This window comes from Tursiops truncatus, chromosome 12 (assembly GCF_011762595.2).
Source record: "Tursiops truncatus isolate mTurTru1 chromosome 12, mTurTru1.mat.Y, whole genome shotgun sequence".
Lineage (NCBI taxonomy): Eukaryota > Metazoa > Chordata > Mammalia > Artiodactyla > Delphinidae > Tursiops > Tursiops truncatus.
In genome coordinates this window covers 1,674,748-1,694,752 of record NC_047045.1, presented here as the reverse complement: position 1 = coordinate 1,694,752, position 20,005 = coordinate 1,674,748, and the positions used below count along the sequence as shown (strand labels likewise).

Genomic DNA, 20,005 nt, shown 5'->3' with positions numbered 1-20,005 from the left:
TTGATTTTTTTTAGTAACATACTTTGATTCCTTTCTTATTTTCTTTTTTGTATCTTCTCTAGACATTTTCTTGTGGTTATCATAAGTTACCACAGAACATCTTATAGTTATAACAATCTATTTTAAGCTGTTAGCAACATAACTTCAATTGCATACAAAAACTCTAACCTTTTACTTCTGCCTGCTCCACACTTTATGTAACTGATGTCATATAGATATAAATATAGATATAGATACAGATAATATGTGCATAATTAACACATTTTTATATAGTGTTTTTAGACTTCTGTCTTTTAACTTCAGTACCAGAATTACAAGTGATTTATGCACCATTATGACAGCATTACATTACTATATTTGTCTATATAGCCACCTTTACCAGTGAGCTTTATATTTTCATATGCTTTCATGTTGTTGTCTAGTGTCCTTTCATTTCAACTTGAAGGACTCCCTTCAGCATTTCTTATAAGGTAAGTCTAGTACTGATAAGCTTGCTCGGCTTTTGTTTATTTGAGAAAGTCTTTATCTCTTCTTCATTTTTAAAGGACAGTTTTGCCAGATACAGTATTCATTTTTGGTAGCATTTTATTTTGAGCACTTTGAACATATTATCCCACTCCCTTCTGGGCTGCAAGGTTTTTGATAAGAAATACACTGAGAGTCTTATGGGGCTCCCTTATATGGGGTAGCTCACTTTTTTTCTTTCTTCTTTCAAAATTCTGTATTTCTGTTGACTTTTGACAAATTGATTATAATGTGTCTTGGTATGGACTTCTTTGGGTTCTTTCTTGGAAGTCCTTTGGACCTCTTGATTCTGAATGTCTATTTTCTTCCCCAGATTGGAAAGTTTTCAGCCATTATATCTTTAAATAAGCATTCTGCATCTCTCTCTCTTTCTCTCTCTCTCTCCCCCCTCCCCTTTCTGGGACTCCCATAATGTATATATTAGTCCATTTGATGGTGTCCCATAAGTCTCTTAGGCTTCCTTCACTTTTTTTCAATCTTTTTTCCTTTTTACTCCTCTAACCAGATAATTTGAAATGACCTTTCTTTGAGTTTGCTTATTCTTTTTTCTGCTTGGTCAAGTTTCCTGTTGGACTCCTCTAGTGAATTTTCACTTCAACTTTTATATATTCAGCTTCAAACTTTCTGCTTGATTCTTTATTATATTTTCTATCTCTTTACTGATATTCTCAATAAAGAATATAAGACATTTTAAATGTTAAAAAATAAACATTTTCTTCATGTTTCATTTTCCTGAGCTCATTAAGCATCTTTATGACAGTTATTTTGATTTTTTTTCCAGTAATTTATATACCTCTGTTTCTTTAGAGTTGGTTTTTGGAGACATTTTCTTTGATTGGACTATGTTTTTGTGTTTCTTCTTGTGCCTTGTAACTTTGTAATGGAATCAACACATTTGAAGAAACAGCCATTTCTCCCAGCCACATGGACTTGCTTTGTATAGGAAAGGTCCTTCACTAATCAGCCCAGTGAGAGATTCTGGGAACCTTTCAAACCTTTTCTGTGGATGTGTCTTCTCTGGGCCTGTCTTTTAAATTCTCTATTATAGGAATTTGCCAGTTTCTTTTTACAGTTGCTTATAATCTTTGCTCCCTCTGGGGTCTGTCTGCAGTACAACAGGTTCTCTGGAGTTGCTACAAGCCACCCAGTTCTCTTTCATTCTCAGCAGCCCCAAAGTTTCTATAGAGTATGTGAGTTGTGTCAGAACTCCGAATCAGGCAAAATAGGAACCAGTCCCTCAGGAATACCCCTGAAAAGCCAGAATGCTGGAAACACATTCCATGCCTCTCTACTCTTCCACCCTGCCCCAGCCCCAGGAAGAGGTCATGCTGCCTTAAGAGCAGCAGCACACTGTCCTGCTCTCTTTTGTTTTCAGTGACCCCCCCCACCACCAGGCATCTAGAGTGCAGTTTTCCATTGGTATTTACATGAGATTTGTTCCAGGACCCCCCACAGATACCAAAATCCATGGACTCAAGTCCCTTATATAAAATGGTGTCATACTTGTATATAACTTATGCACATCCTGTATACTTTAAATCATCTCTAGATTACTCATAATATCTAATGCAGTTTGAATGCTATGTAAGTAATCACTGGCATGTGACAAATTCAAGTTTTGTTCTTTGGAATTTTCTGGAATTTTTTTCTGAATATTTTTGATCTGCAGTTGGTTGATTCTGCAAATTCAGAGCCCGTGGACACAGAGGACTGACTGTATGCCAGGTACTGTCAGTGCTTTAAGACAAAGGAGACAGGAAACCCATTTCTCAGACAACCCCCCTAAAAAGCTATTATTTTGGATGCACATTCCATTCACAGGGAGAAGTCAGGGGTTGCGGGGTTTGCCCATTCTTTCCCACTGAGCTGGGGGTGGGGGAGGGGATGCCTATAGTGAGTGAATGTGTGCTAGTCTAAACCTTCACCTTTGTTCTCAGGGACCCCCAACCTTGCACCCTTTCCTATCAGCACTTACATTCAATCAAGATAGAAACTAGTCTCTTGGGCAGCACCCTGAAAAGCCTGCACATTGGATATATGTTTTAGTCTTCTATTTCCCTCCCCAGAGAGGGACTCAGAGCTGGAAGTTTTCTCCCAATTATGTCTCACTGAGTCTGTGGGAGAGCTATGGTGAGTGAGTGTCAAAGATTTTCCTGCCAACCTCAACACAGCTGGTTTCACAGTCACCTGGGGTACAAGCGTCTCTTAACTGAACTTATGTATTTCTTACAAAGAGACTTGGTCTGTGTAATGTTGTTGAATCAGTGTCTCCATGGAGGAAGGAGTTTCTGGAGCTTCCTTTTCTGCCATCTTGATGATCTGTATGATGTTATTTTCTGTTTAATTTCTTTATGTTTATTTCCCATGATTACATTTCATTCTGTTATAGACAAGAGTCATCCTACATCCTCCTTTTATATTTCCACTTCCTTATACCACTTGCTCACAGGTAGCAACTCAATCCATTGATTGCTTCACTAAAGTTCAGTTCTTTCTTCAACAAATTGAGAAGATATTTTTTTTTTTTTGAGAAGATATTATTTTGAGAACATTCCTTATCCTAGAAAGTCTTAATAATCAAAGATTTAACTGTGAAGTATGGGGCTAATGAGGTTTTCACTGATATTTATTAAATTTAAAAAAAACTCTTTATGTGAGCTACTTCATATTAATCTTATAAGAAATTAAACACTTCATATAAGCACTGCTCTATACCTTATGTCATGTATATTAAATAAAGAGAGCTATATTAGAATTCAAGCCATATTAATATTCCTTCTTGGTTGGTATCCAGTGAGACCTCACATATGTTGAATCTGGCAAATTTCAAGGTTCTAAGGAAGTGTAAAGTAGGAGAGGAGGCCTAAAAGACAAGTAGGAGACTGAAGAAGAGCAGGATTGAGTTTCATGAATCAGGTCATTTGTAACAGACTTGTATTAAACCTGCTATTTGCAAACCACTGCTGTACACAGTGAGAGAACCCCAGGACGACCATGTTGGACACCCTGCCCGAAAAAGGGATATAGATTAATATAGCAGAGACTATGCTCACAGGTTATCATACTATGGGGGAGGGGGGTAATCTTTGAACTGTAAAGGGATGGAGAATTTAGATAAATACTGATTTAGGTAAACACTGATTCTTCCTTTTAATCCCCTTTCATTTAATGTCTCCAAACAGTTTTTAAGAATTTAAGAAAAATCATATGTGAAAGTTACTTAAATAAAACTTTCTTCACAAACACTACCTAACATCATTTATCCATCTTTACTGATGTTTCTGATTTTGAATTTGTCTGCATACAATTCAGATAATATTAAAAACAAAAATTTGGTAACAACACAAGTAAAAGTCAGTTCATTCCAATTACAAGTCATCATATTCTTGGCTGAAGATAAGTACACTTCAATAGTTAATCTTAAGTAAAAAGTACATTTGCCATTACCTTCTCATTAACATAAAAGTTATTTGACTTCAGAAAGATTTGAGACTGTAAGACAAAACTATACATTGAATCAAGACATCACTACAGAAATGTATGTAGTATTCCAATATCCAAATTTAAATTAAAACAAAATGAAAAGGAGATAAAGCAGGTTCTCATCTGTGTCCACCACTCCCCAGCCTCCAGTTTTTAGAAATGTTTTGTCTTTTGCCTATTTTCTTATTTTACTCCTACATATTGTAAAAGAGAGACTATATTTTTCCTTTAAAGATACACTTTGAGGGGAAAAAGAAGGTTCATTTCTCTCCTGTCAGATGTGGAGCCTTTATCCCTCAGTCACTATCCATATTTTTCATTATCTTGATGATCCCTCCTTGATTGTCCATGTCTGTTCTCTGTGGTTTTATCTTGTAAGATGATATCTTGATGTCAGACTCTATTCTCCATAGTCGGATTCACAAGGAGTTATTAGAAAAGACTTATTTAAAGACCTGTCTCCTTAAGAATTATTATACACACAAAAGGCAGCTCTTGGATAATTGAGAGCCCAGGATGGAGGAAGTCAACCATTCTAATGGTTATCTATGTGCAGTCAATGGCAGCTGCTCTTTTAGACGTTTCAGGATTCCAACTAAGATTAGACTTCAGATCAGAAGAAATACAGAGCCATCTACTTCCATTGTTTGGGTGTTTTTAATGATCTAATAAATCATAGACAGCTCTGTAGACTCTGCCACAGATCTGCCTACAGCTGACAGAAGAGGAAGGTATTTTTCCATTCTCTATCAATTTTGTGCTAAAACAGCACACTTGTCAAAGCAGTGAAATGTTTGCTCTTCTAGGTGTGTAATCAATACACAAAAATGTCAGAGGTCTTCAGTGAGAGGAAGGCCATGGTCTTGGATTCGCTGAGTCTGTAAGTTCATGATGGATCCCAGATTGCATTAGCAGTGAGTCACTTGTCTTAGCTGATAAAAGAGCTCTGCTAATTGGTTGCTAGAGTAATTCACCTAAATATGAGAAAAGATGTGAAAACAAACAGATGTACTACTATCTGCATAAGAGCTTTATCAATACACCATGAAGACTCCACCCCACTGTACTCCAAGAGAGCTATCCTCTGGATGACTGTATATCTAAATCCTATATGAAGTACTTAGAGAAAAACTGAAGGACTACCCTTTGGAACTGAGCCCGAGTTACTAAAATAAGAACAAGAGCTCCAATAATAGTTTGATCTATTGTGGGTCATGGAAATGCTTTGGTGATCCTAGAATTGAACATGCTTCTGTTCTCTAAAAGCACACGTACATCAAACCAGCACATATTAGTGTAAATATTAAGTAATATTACTGGGCATCTCCCATTCTCTCCTCCCCTTAGTGGCCTAACTTAGTTATTTGTTTCTAGTTTTTTAATTCTTACAATCATGCTTTTCCATATTAATGAATCTGTAGTATCAATTTAAATACTTTTCAGACATCAGCTTGGAATGTTTTAGCATGTTTTAGAGATAAGGATGTCAGAGATATAAATGCACAAATCCTGCTACATCTGTCAGTCATATGCCCAACAGACCTGAAGGTCAGGGTCTCATTTACCAGTCCATCCAGACTCTAATTGCAGCTCATAAACTCTTATTGAGGGGAGTTGCATTTTACATACATTTAAATGATGAGAGTTCAATTTATATATGTTGCTGCAGGGAGGGAAAGGAGAGATCAAGTAGCAGTTACATTGTGCAAATGACTTTATCATCACTCTAGCCAATGAGTAAACTTTATTTTCAAATAAAGTCACATTCTGGATAAAGAAGATGCAGTACCTATATACAATGGAATACTACTCAGCCATTTAGAATTGCAACAACATGGTGGACGTAGAGATTATCATACTAAGTGAAATAAGACAGAAAGAGAAAGACAAATACCATATGATATCACTTATATGTGGAATCTAAATTATGACACAAATGGACTTATCTATGAAAGAGAAACAGACTCACAGACATAGAGAACAGCCTTATGGTTAAGGGGGAGAAATGGATTGGGAGTTTGGGATTGGCAGATATAAACTATTACATATGGAATAGATACACAACAAGGTCCTACTGTATAGCACAGGGAACTGTATTCAATATCCTGTGATTAAAGCACAATAGAAGAAAATATGAAAAAGACTGTTCTTTTGATAGACATTAAGTTGTTAATTAATTTTGCTATTATAGTTTCTTGAACTGTCAAAAAAAAGAATGTATATGTATATATGTATAACTGAATCACTTTGCTGTACAGCAGAAATTAACACAACATTGTAAATCAACTCTATTTCAATAAAATAAATTTTAAAAAAATAACAAAATCACCTTCTGAGGTTCTGGGGGTTAGGACTTTAACATATGATTTTAGGGGGAGAAAATTCAATCCCTAACAGTAGTTAATTAACAAGGCTTCATTTTCTTTATCCATTATTATTTGGTAATGTTCACATTAAAATGCAAACAAAATACCTTTCAATGCAAAATTAAAATGCAAAATACCTTGCATTCCAAAATACCTTTCAAAGTAATCAATCAGCAAGGTTTGTTGAATACCCCCCCTTTTTTTTTTTTTTTAATAAATTTTATTAGCTACTGTGAGAGGTACAAAAAAATTGCAAAATAAACGCCCTTTTCTAAAGTAACTTATCCTATCACCTACTAGTGATGACAAAATTAAGCAGAAATTACAGCCTGTTTTATGCAGAAAAACACATCAATACATGTAATTACAGAACAAAACATCTAGGTCTTTCCCATATAATCTGATAACACTTCATAAAAAGATATTTTGTTGTTATTTTTCCTAAAGGTATATTTTGAAAAATTGTTCCTTGGCCATATCCCTGCAACTGTTAAGATTCCTAAGAATGCAGGCCACGTTTATGGATTCAAGGGCTGCATTCAAGAGCTTCAAGTAAACAACAAAGAATTCTTCCTCATCGATGAAGCCCTGAGTGGGAAAAACATTGAGAACTGCCACATCCCTCGGTGTGAGCATCATCTGTGCCGCAATAATGGTACCTGTATCAGGTATGTACTAGCCTCCTGCCCTCAAGCCAAATTCTTAAAACAATAAAACCTGCAGTACTGTCATCTGGGTGATAGAAAAGAAAGGTCGGGAACTTCCAAGTTTTTGTGTACATCACCTAGACGATGATGTTTGCTCAAAGAAATTTATATATTGTGGTTCCAATGTCAGAAATTTCTGAACTCTGAAAACACTAGGTAACTAGACCTGATTTTGGCAATTTTAAATGGATCTAAGTGTAATTTTACCAAGGTGTTCTACTCTTTGAAAACATGAATGAGAGATTATTCATTGATAATGGTTTTGGTGCATTAATTTTATTGTTTGTTTTTGCTTCATCTTAAAAATAAATATACTTAGGTCTCTAAGATTAGAGATGGAGAAAGAATACCTATATCCATTTCTTCTTTGTATTGGCAATTTTTACTTCAAGGAGGAAATATCTTACATAGACTTTTTTCCACCTTGAAGTAAAAATTCATAATGCTTATAAGCTTAAGAAGATCTTAATTAAAATTACTTCCTGTTCCACTAACATGTCTTAAGTGAATTGACCCTGAGGGAGTCTCATTTGGGCAGTGTAGAAAATATTCTCCAATTTCTTCAATCCTCTGAGAAATCTTTATTTCAGGGCTACAAATAATGACAGAGTGGAGGCTGAAACATGTACAGATTATAATAATTCAAGTCAAGGAGAAATTGACCAAATCTCACAGGAACTATCTTAAATAATTGACGTCAGTGTTTCTAAGGGACAAGTTATCAAGTAGTTAATGACACTATAAGCATAAACATCTATGTGCATAGTGTGAGAAAGAGAAAAATTCTATCGAAAATGTAGGATAGGAAATGGTAGGCAGAGATGGGCTCTGAAAGTAATCACTCAAATAGAAAAAGAAAATAGACAGATGGAGAGAACAAAATGGCAAGGCAAGACAGAGGAATGGACAGATGTGATAAAGTCAGGGTGATATATTTACCAGACAATCACAAACTGACCATAATAAACTTGAAGAAAACACATAGTGAGAAAGGAAGGTATTAGCTCTTAGAGTGTCTAAAACATTTGCTTCTGATTAACTGTGTCTAAGTCTGTGCCTTAATTTACACATTTGTAAAATAACAACCTATATCACATAGGTAAAGTATAACAGATAAAGTTTTAAAGGATTTTAAAAGAATGAATTTTACTTGGCTCTGGTCACTTGTCTGAAGGAAACAAAATCAACCCTTTACTTAGTAAGTATTCTGTTTTATAAGGAACCCATTAATAGCGATTATTTTTTAAATTGTAATAATGCAAAAATTATCCAGCAGGACAAACTTCAGAACTCTCAGGAAAAAAAATGCATTTTTGCCTAATTAAGTGAAATAGAAACAGGATAAAGGCTTCTCCTCTTGACTTTCTAATGACTGAAACACGTGACTTGCCTTTGATCAACAGAATAACCAATAAAATAGGGTGATGAGATGTCACTTCCATGATTATGTCACAGAGGATTGTGAGCAAGGAGACTCTGTCTCTTACCAGCTTTGGTAAAGTGTGAAGCAATTGGGGGAAGGTCCATGTGACAAGGCAGTGAGGGCAGCAGCAACCAGAATGGCCACTGACTGACAGCCAGCAGATCTGAAGTCCTTGATCCTATAACTGCAAGAAACTATATTTTACCACAAATCACATATGCTTGGGAGCAGGTCTTTCCCCAACTGAATGTTGAGATGAGACCCCAACCTGACCAACACCCTGTCTGAGCTTGTGAGACTTGATACAGAGGACCCAGTGAGGCCTTCCCAAACTCTTCATTCAGGGAAACAATGAGATAATAAATGTGTGTTGTTTTAAGCTGCTGATTATGTAGTAATTTTTTGTTATGCAGCATAGAAAATAAATACCCTCTAATTTTCTGAATAAATATCTAACATCACCAACTTGGAGAAGCAGGGAAGGGTTTGTTTTATTTTAGAACAGTAATTGTCTCAGATATTGTAAACCAGGTACATGTTAATAAAATAAACCTCTCATTTTCATAAATTAAAAGAAACTCACATTACTTCCAATCTTGTTATTTAATATATACTTGAAAATAAAAGTCGGGATTGTCATCCTAGTAGGATAGTTATAAGCAGTCCTAGGTAGAATTATACTTTGTCTGTCATTTCCTGAGGGACAACAAATAACCAAGGATTTTGTGAAGCAAAGATGTGTAGTCAAGACTGTCCTGCACACAAGGAGTTTTCACTCTAGCGTAGAAGTTTACCAGCTCTTCAAACCTTAGGGTGAAACTTTCCACAGAAATGTATCTCTCTTCTGTCACATACATTATTCTGGCTTTCCATATCCGTTTCTCAATCTTTCAAACTCTCAAAGTTTACTCTAAAGAAATCCACTCAAATGTCAACAGACTTTGGCAAACACTATTTAAGGTCTTCCAGATCTGTACGTGCGTTCTTATGGCCAGTAAAATGGAGACGTACCAGCTGCGTACCCAACAAATAAAACACTTCTCCCTATCCTATGAACAACAAGATTTCTATCTTGGTTGCCAATGCTGAACTTCCATAACCCACCCTTTGCATCACTGCATCCAGAACACATTGATCTATGGCAACTGTGACTTCATTTCAGCATCTCCCTGTGCATGCCAACACCATCATACACTGGAGCTGGTCAGTTCCCAAACAACAATAACAGAAAAAGACTTCTCAGAAGGATCATAAGAACAGCCCCTAGGAGATCAACAGTTTAATACGAGAAGAGCACAGTTATAGGTCCACAGGGAAAATCGTCAGAATGAGAATGCTGCTTTCCTTCTGTTCTGTCTAAAACACCAGTGCACAATCATAGCAGAGCAGTTCAGCAGTCTGTGCAGCAACCCAAAAAGAGAACAGAATATGTACTGAAGGAGATCTCTGAGAGGCTGTGAGTACGTTCAGTACAACGAGAAGAACACAGATCAAAGAAGTAGGTCCTAAGAACCACTACCACAACCAACAATCTGCCCCCAGCAGACGCCTGCCCACACTTGGAATACAATGAGTGGTGTAAAGTTTTCCAGCCAAAAATCCAAGAGAAACTGCTACTGAGCCATGTTTTCTAATGTAGAGAACATGGATCTGAACTGGCTTAATGCCTTTGGAAACTTACTTCTCATCTATGTTGCTGGTCAAAGCCAAAGGCTCCTTTCCTCTGTGTGCTGCCACATCATAAAATGAATCTCTCCAAGATCTTCCAAACTCTCTTCCAGCCCTTTTCACCCTTTGAGTCTGTCCACACCATCTGACTTGATCCCACTCCTGGGCTTAGCCAGGCAGGCTTCTAAACTTCCCTTCTCTTCTCCTACTTTCCCAGAAAGGGAGATTAGATTCAAGACAGCTTTCAAAATAGCAGAGCAATTTATATAAGTTATATTAGTATTCAACATTTCTGAATCCAAAGGGGATGGATGAAATGAACTGATGGAATTCTTTTTATGTCTACAAGTTTTATTATTTTATTTCCAAAGTAATAAATCATCTATGTTCAGAATAAAAGAGTCATTATTACAAAGACAAGAAGAAAGGACTTGTACCTTTCTGCTTTCTTGTCTCAAGATATAAAGACACTAGTATTTTAAGACTCTAGCATGTGCACATGATGTATTCATTTGAAAATGTAGATAATAATTTCTTATCACAGTTTAATTGTTCTAGTCCAGGGTCTCTCATCTAAAGGTTGGGAAATGTCTCCTAATGAGGGAGAAGTGTTTCAGTCTCCAAACACACACACACACACACACACACACACACACACACACCTGAGCATTCCAATGGGTGTCTTCTGGGAATACAAGCCCACTTTTTCCAACATGTAAAGAATAATAGTGGTTTAACAAGAGAGAACCCTAAAAGAAGTGTGCTCTAGACAAGAGTAAAATGGTGAGTGAACAGAGGTTCAGTACCAGATAGAGCTAAACTTCAGGGTTCACAAAATAAAACACAGCTATATAGCTATTTATAAACAAAATCTTCACTAATTTTAGCAGCTTGGTTAATATAATTTGCTGTTAGTAAGTGCTGATTCTATCGTACTTTGTCTATGAAAGTAATCTGCTTACAAGAAGACAAATTTCATGTTGAAAAGTCTTAAGGGGAGTGACACTTCAGCAGCTTTACTGAGCAAATGTCATTCTGCTTTGAGTACCATCACATGTTTCTGGACAGTATCCAGTGTTTTTCATTTTGTTATAAATCTGTGTTAGAATTTTCAAACCCCAGTGGTTGCTCATTTCAGAGAAATCCAAATTGCATGTACCAAAATTCAGTTTAGAAAAGTGATACGAAGGGTTATTCTGAGTACCCAAATCTCTGTGGACTTTGAACAAGCTGCTTCCAAAGGGCAAGGGAAGGTTAGAAAATTAAACAAATGACATTTAAATCACTTTCTCCTTTCTGTGTCAGATATTTTTAAATAGGTTAAACAATAATTAAAATGGAGCATCAGGTTTGGGAATATACCCTGTATAACAACTGCACCAAGAATGTATGTCACTGACATTATAGTGAATAATTATTGAGACATGAATTTTAGACTTAGTCTAAATTCATGCCAGGAGCTAAGAATTTAGGAATGGATTTGACCATGCCTTGAAAGTCAATAATCCCGAGCTGCGAATGAATGTGATCTTTCTGGATCTACTTGTTCTCTTAGCTTTGATTCATCACTAGCCAGTGCTGCCTTCCATGTGCTAGGGCAGGGTTCAGCAAACTGTTTTTGTAAAGGGACAGATAGCAAATATTTTAGACTTTGCCTCACAACTATTCAACCCTGCTACTGTAACATCAAAGCAGCCATTGACTATATATAAATAAATGTACGTGGCTGTGTTCCAATAAAATTTTATTTATAAAAATAAGCGTCTGGAAAAATTTGGTCCAAAGGCCATAGTTTGCAGACCACTGCACTATGCCAACAGATGGATAATATAGTTTTAGTCAATTAATTGACCAGGAAAGTCCAACTCAATTTAATTTTTCCATATTAAGCAATGTATACATACATACATATATAGATGGATAGATAGATAGATAGATAGACAGATAGGTATACATTATAAAGCATTGGCTCACTTAATTATGGAGGCTGAGTAGTCCCACTATGTGCCACCTGCAAGCTGGAGACCAGGACAGCTGGTGGTATAGATCCCAGTTTGAGTCCGAAGGCGTGCTGATGGCAGAAGGTCAAAGTCGCAGCTCAGAGTCAGACAGAGAGAAATCCCAGCCTTCCTCCACTTTTGTTCTGCTCAGACCCTCAGGGGGGTGGGTGAGACCCACCCCATTGGGAGGCGCCAGCTGCTTTACTCAGTCTACCAATTCAAGTACTAATGTCTTCCGTAAACAGACCCATAGAAACACCCAGAAATAATGTTTAGCCAGCTATCTGGGCATCCTGTGACCAATCAAATTGACAAATAAAATTAACTGCAACAAGAACCTCAGAAAAATGTATATGTGTTTCTTAACACTAGGTAACTTTCATTGCCCTCTGTGTCCAGTGAGAAGAGAAGTAAAAGCTTGTTTCTTTCATTCTTTTCTTTCAATCCATTTTTCCCTATTATCTCATTTCATAGACTTTTTTTTTATATTGTCAGGTGAAAAGAAGTCATTTTTCATGATTTCTGAGGTATTTAGTTTTCAAATCATTTAGCACTTCAAAATGAGGTAGGAGCAATAAATTGAACTTGAAATTGCAATAGTGACAACTACTACAGAACACAATGAATCTGGGTATTGTGTACTAATTTTTGTATCTGTTCTGTAGTGAGTGATGAAACCCCACAAATGTCCACTTGTCTTCACCGTCATGTCACAGTGACATGTAACTAGGCAAAACTACTGAGAACTTTTAGTTAATACTCTGTATCCTGAAAGATTACCCCTAATCCAGTCCAGCAGTCTACCCAAGTCCTCTAAATACCAAGGGGGAAAAGTGCCTATTTCATATCAATTTCTCACCCCACATTTAGACTAATAACATCTTCAAATATTTAACCCCTCTTCTTAGTTGCTGTTCTGTCTGCATTCAACATGTTTGAAATTGTCCTCAGGATTTAAATGTCTCTTGTACTAGAGTACTACTTTGTATTTGGTTAGATTATTCTCAGGTGTAAAAGTTTGCTGAACATCGAGACATCTCAGCTGTAGGTGACCCCTACTGCTCAAACAAGGGGAAAAGGGAAAATGTCCCACTAATTTTCACGTAAAAACTTAGAGGCATATGTGGTGTTCCCATTTCTTTAATTGTGTTAATTAATTGTGCATTTACAACATTTATCCATGTACTCCATTCATGGAAAGCAGTTTAACCTTTACGGGGTGCAAATATAAACAGTTTTATTTTTCTCCTTTCACGATGTCAAATACTTTATGGGTTCCCTTTACTTTCGCTTAACAGAATATCATGCAGGTTCATGTTCACATATTAAAAGCATATGGTTCAACCTCCTCCAGTTTAAAACTTCTAACTCATATCCAGTTGGGCTGTCTCCTATCCCCTGCCTAGTTGGATGGACCCCCAGCTCAAGAGCTTGAACAGGGAAAGAATGTGATGTGTTCTGCCTGATGCCTCTCTATCCCTCTTCTGTTTCCAGTTTCTCCAGATTTGGGGCTATCTTGGGGCAGAAGGGATTTAATTTTAAGGATTAAAAGGCTTTCTTATTTTTTTATTCAGCTTATTTTATTGAAGTATACTTGATTTACAATGTTGTGTTAATTTCAGGTGTACAGCAAAGTGATTCAGTTATTCATACATATATATCTGGGGGTTTTTTTCAGATTCTTTTTCCTTATAGGTTATTACAAAATATTGAGCATAGTTCCCTGTGCTATACAGTAGGTCCTTGTTGGTTATATATTTTACATACAGAGGTGTGTATATGTTAATCCCAAACTGCTAATTTATCCCTCCCTCCCTTACGGTTACTTTGGTAACCATAAGTTTGTTTTCTATGCCTGTGGGTCTATTTCTATTTTACATATAAGTTCATTTGTATAATTTTTTTTTAGATTCCACATATAAGTGATAACATATGATTTTTATCTTTGTCTGACTTACTTCACTTAATATGATAATCTCTATGTCCATCTTATTGCTACATATAGCATAATTTTGTTCTTTTTTATGGCTGAGTAATATTCCATTGTATGTACATGTATATATGTAAATATAAATATAAATATAAATATATATACACACACCACATCTTTATCCATTCATCTATGGATGGACATTTAGGTTGCTTCCATGTCTTGGCTATTATGAATAGTGCTGCAATGAACATTTGGGTGCACATATCTTTTCAAATTATGGTTTTCTCCAGATATATGCCTAAGAGTGGGATTGCAGGATCATATGGTAGCTCTATTTGTAGTCTTTTAAGAAACCTCCATACTGTTTCCCATAGTGGCTGCACCAATTTACATTCCCACCAACAGTGTAAGAGGGTTCCCTTTTCTTCACACCTTCTCCAGCATTTATTATTTGTAGACATTTTGATGATGGCCCTCCTGACCAATGTGAGGTGATACCTCATTATAGTTTTGATTTGCATTTCTCTAATAATTAGTGATGTTCAGCATCTTTTCATGTGCCTTTTGGCCAGCTGTATGTCTTCTTTGGAGAAATGTCTATTTAGATCTTCTGCCCATTTTTTGATTGGGTTGTTTTTTTGATATTGAGCTGTATGTACTGCTTGTATATTTTGGAGATTAATCCCTTGTCAGTTGCATCATTTGCAAATATTTTCTCCCATTCTGTGGTTTGTCTTTTTGTTTTGTTTATGATTTCCTTTGCTGTGCAAAAGCTTTTAAGTTTCATTAGGTGCCATTTGTTTATTTTTGTTTTAATTTCCATTACTCTAGGAGGCAGTTCCAAAAAAATATCACTACAATTTATGTCAAAGAGTGTTCTGGGGGCTTCCCTGGTGGCACAGTGGTTGGGGGTCCACCTGCCGATGCAGGGGACGTGGGTTCATGCCCTGGTCTGGGAGGGTCCCACATGCCGCGGAGCAGCTCGGCCTGTGAGCCATGGCTGCTGAGCCTGTGCGTCTGGAGCCTGTGCTCCATAACGGGAGAGGCCACAGCAGTGAGAGGCCCACGTACCACAAAAAAAAAAAAAAAAAAAAAGAAAAGAGGGTTCTGCCTATGTTTTCCTCTAGGAGTTTTATAGTATCTGGTATTATATTTAGGTCTTTAATCCCTTTTGAGTTTATTTTTGTGTGTGGTGTTAAAGAATGTTCTAATTTCATTCTTTTACATGTAGCTGTCCTGTTTTCCCAGCACCACTTATTGAAGATACTAAATTTTATGGAAACACAAAAGAGCCCAAATAGTCAAAGCAATCTTAAGAGAGAGCAATGGAGCTGGAGGAATCAGGCTCCCTGACTTCAGACTATACTACAAAGTTACAGTAATCAAAGCAGTATGGTAATGGCACAAAAACAAATAGAGATCAATGGAACAGTATAGAAAGCCCAGAAATAAACCCAGGCACTTATGGTCAATTAATCTATGACAAAGGAGGCAAGAAGGTACAAAGGTTTTCCGATTAACTGGTGCCAGTATGGTTTTGTATGTTCTCCCTATAACAGAAGTTCAGTCCTGGGTCTCTTGACACACATGTGTGTGAGTATTCGTCAAGCCCTGCCCAAGGGGCCACTCCCTGGCACAGCTTCCTGAGGGGCAAAGTTCTCTGGTTTGCTCCTCCCAGACTTACATTTTACCTGCTGGTGTCCCCTTGCCCAGTAGCAGAACTGGTTTACTCTGAAGCTAATGAAGCATAGAGGTTTCCACCCTTGCACATGTCCTTCTGAGACCTGGGAGTTGCTAGGAATTGCAGTGGCTTTTTAATAGTCCTCTTTCAGAGCAGAAACGAGGCTGCAATCAGGAACCATTTCCATGTAAGCATTTCCTATGAAGAGCCTAAGGAGATTTCAGAGAGACAGCTAAATCTCTTTGTTTCCATGTAATTCATTGTGATTTCTTTTCTCATTGTAAATAAATATTCTCTTTTACACATAAGTTTGTATATGTATTTTTGAATCCTTTTTTTATAAAGCATCAAAAATTATATAAGCTGTGTGCCCCATAAAATCTAGACTAACATTTGCCCCTCTTAGGCCGGATCTTGGCTAAGGAGGTAACTCAAAGCACGTATCAAAGGTTAATTTTCAAAAAGTTATAAACCTGACTTTCATACAAGTGTAGAGTGAACACATGCCAAAAATTATTTATCTCATTAATGACAGAACCAGTATGTTGGTAAGGCTGATTCAAAGAGAATTCAGGAGGCTGAGCCTATACAGGCACAGAATGAAAGCTGAAATAAGAGCACTAGGTTAGAGGCAAAACTCATTAGTATCCTACAGAGGAATAAAGTGTAAATTCGTGGTTGTCTTTTCTACCAATCTGTACTCACTTGCATCTCCATCAGACATAATTCTACAAGTTAGCATGTAACTTCCCAGAGTCTGGGCCTAATCAATAGTAAATAGTGAGCCAAATAAAAATTCATTTTTCTAGAAAATTACATAATCCTTGAGCAGGCCTATGAGAAAACACCCTAGTATGATATTAATAGAACACGTAGTTATCTTTTTGCTTTATTTCTAAGTTTTGAACATTTTCTAAACACCAGCCCCTTTCCACATCACCAAGAGATGGGAGTCACAGGTGCTTCAGTGTTAACCACCCCCCACCCCCTCCCTATCCTGAATGTTCAGCAAGCTGGAGGTGACCATAAGCAAGACAGTATTAAGAAGAATAAACTCATTTAGTCTTCCATGGCATGAAAAGCAAATATACCAATGCTATGAGTAGGAAAAAAGAAAAAAGTCTCCTTATCACTTAGACTAAACGTAATGCATCACAACATAGTATTTTGGTAATTTTTTTCTATTTTTTTCCCTGGAATACCCATGTTTAGAAGTTATTTTAAGTTGAGTCTACTTGACTAAAATAGGATTTGTGTCTCTTTCACACCACCAGCATGGCAGAGCACCCTTTGGTGTGAAGTAGTGTGAACATGGGATTTACAAAGAAGGATAAGACATGATATCATTGTCTACATACTCTGTTGCTTATGCTAAGGGCTGTGGAATAAAATGAGTTTTTTCACTTATACATACAAAGTGCAATCTTAGGTTAAAACAGCCCAAGACCCAACACAGCCAAAAATAAGTAAATAAATTAATTTTTAAAAAAAAATTAAAAAAAAAACAGCCCAGATTTCATATTATCTTTTTGATCTCATTTCTTCCGCCAATCTACAAGTGCCAAATATGGTTAAAATGGATTGATTTCGGGTCATTTATTTTTGCTTGGAGAGTGTGACTGAAGCTGCAGGGTTTTTAGTTGCTTACAAAAGTCAATTATGTATTTGGAAATCATAACTCTCACCAACCTACCACTGTAAGTGTCACAGGTTTCTTGGTAAAGTACAAATGCAGTTTAAATTGATTTTCTAACCACTTTTATTACTGCCATCCTTGAGTGTAGCAACAAGGGTTGGGCATTTGTTTTTCTGGGGCAGAAAGCATTTCAGTCCTCCGCAGAGTTTCATTAAAGTCGTGATTCCAAATACAATGGTATTTAAATGAGAACAAGTAAGATTAAACGTGGAAAAAGTTATATCCTTTACACCAAATTTGAAAAGTCTCAAAGAGTTAAATATTTCAAGGTTTGACCAATGGGAAAAGACCACTATCAAATTCCACACATAGTTTTTACATCATATTTATGCAGGAAGGTCAAACAAGTAGGGGGGAAAAATCTCATCTTCAATTTTCTCTACCCTTAGGTAACAATACATGGAGAAGTCATTCACCCTGATTGATCTTCTTGGGCATAAGAGACCTCTCTGGCCTAAATCCCATCTGAAAACCATCTTTCCTCTCTGTTTCTTATAAAATATTAACATTATTTTCTCTACTTCAAGCAACAAGCAAGCAAAATATGAGCTGCTAAGATGCTATCCTTGACTGTTTTACTTAAAAAACTATTTGTTAATGAGTTTTCAGTAGGGAATTATGTGGTAAAACCTGTTTGTTTTGTAACTAGAAGTATCTGTTCTTATTTAAATCTACATGGTTTACCACTTAAAAATTGCATCCGTGCATACACGTGTGCATGCACACACAGACACACACAAAGATTTAGTAAACTGTGCTAATCACTCTGACTTTTACATATAATTAAATATCATACTTAAAATTGTGTGAAAACCTTGACAAACCAAGTAAAAACAGAGCAAAGTTAAAGCTGGAGTCAAATGTGAGAGCTCCAGACTCCCTTGGCTTAGATTTATGAAATGCTTTAAATAATTAATTTAGGAAAGAAACAAACCAATCCTTTTGGCTCAGCAGTAGACAAAGTTCCAAGCCTTATATTTTGTTCCTGGTCCATTTGCTGGCACATTATGTACCTTAGGAAAATTGCTTAACCTTTAGTCTAAGAAAATGAAACTTTTTCCCACCTGCCTACGTAAACCCCAAGTGATTTGGAGCCGAAAGTTAAAACTTGCTAAAGGCTTGAGAATATAAAGACTAGATGGAAAAACACCAGGAAATAAATTTGGTTATTGTTTATTGACAATAAAATGCAATAGTGGCTTCAAGCAAGTACTGTCCACATATTAACACTGCTAATTGCCATTAACTTAACAATCACCAAGTGTTTTTTTCTTTTGGAAAATGATATAATGGCATTGTTCTGATGTGATTTCATTTTAAAATGATGTTAATACTTAAAGTATCTTTGGAAGATAGATTCAGATTTCTGTTTCACAAATGGAAAAATGTTGTGTGAGTTCAGAGATTTGTTCAAGTCAACACTGATGATAAAGACAGGATAAATTACTACTGTCTAGACTTTAAGTCAATGCTCTGTCCCAAGCTTTGCAATATAAATCAACTACCTGCTCCATCACACAAAAAACTTAGTTGTCCAAATTAAGTGATTCAGTAACCATTTTCAGCAGTTCTCTGACTTGAGAATTACAATTAAAGTCTCAGCTATCTATAAAAATTACAGCTTCCTCATTGCAGACAAGCCCAACAGGCAGGAGGTCTGTGTCCCACCGTTACTCTTAAGTAGGCCACCAACCATTTCTGGATATCACTTCCATCATTTTTGTAAAGAGGGGATTAAACTAGATGGGAATTTCTAAAAATATTTTTCAAGATATGTTAATAAGCATTCCTTAGGAAAAGAACGGGGAGACAGCAATTCTTTAAGATATATTCATAAAATATACCATTTCATATTCCCCTCTTGGAGTTTCACAACATATTTGAAGATGTTAAAGAAGTCCTATGGAATATAGCCCATTTAACTCTACTTCAACTTCATAGAAGTTTCTAAACTAATTTCATCCCCAAAAATATTTTTCCAGAAATACCTATTCCCATCACACAGTACACTCACTTTCTCAGAAGCAATGTGAGTGCCTGATGATACAAAGTTCAACAAGTGAACCAGATTTTTTTTATTTATTTATTTATTTTTTTTTTTTTTTTTGCGGTACGCGGGCCTGTCACTGTTGTGGCCTCTCCCACTGCGGAGCACAGACTCCGGATGCGCAGGCTCAGCGGCCATGGCTCACGGGCCCAGCCGCTCCGCGGCATGTGGGATCCTCCCGGACCGGGGCACGAACCCGTGTCCCCTGCATCGGCAGGCGGACTCTCAACCATTGCGCCACCAGGGAAGTCCTTTTTCTACTCTTAAAAGAGTTCCAAAGCAGAAGATTGCACAACAGTTGGGACTATAAGTAGGTTTTGTATGCTACAATACCAAGAATCTTTATTCATGCCTAACTCACCTTTCCATAGGTTTCAATGTATGCAACTTTCTCTTTTTAGTCCGGCATTAATAGATCTAATGATAAATACAGTTTAAATTCAATAGAACTGACAGAAAATCATGTCTAAATTTTG

The 20,005-nt window shown here is 36.6% G+C and overlaps 1 protein-coding gene across 1 annotated transcript in view; it reads left to right on the top strand.

Annotated features, from left to right (window-relative positions):
- Positions 1-20,005, top strand: part of EYS (eyes shut homolog) — a 1,685,417-nt gene that overhangs the window by 1,419,756 nt on the left and 245,656 nt on the right. Inside the window, exon 33 of the mRNA XM_033867388.2 lies at positions 6,822-7,042. Within this exon, the coding sequence (XP_033723279.1) occupies positions 6,822-7,042 (221 nt within the window). The remainder of the gene's footprint in view (positions 1-6,821; positions 7,043-20,005) is intronic.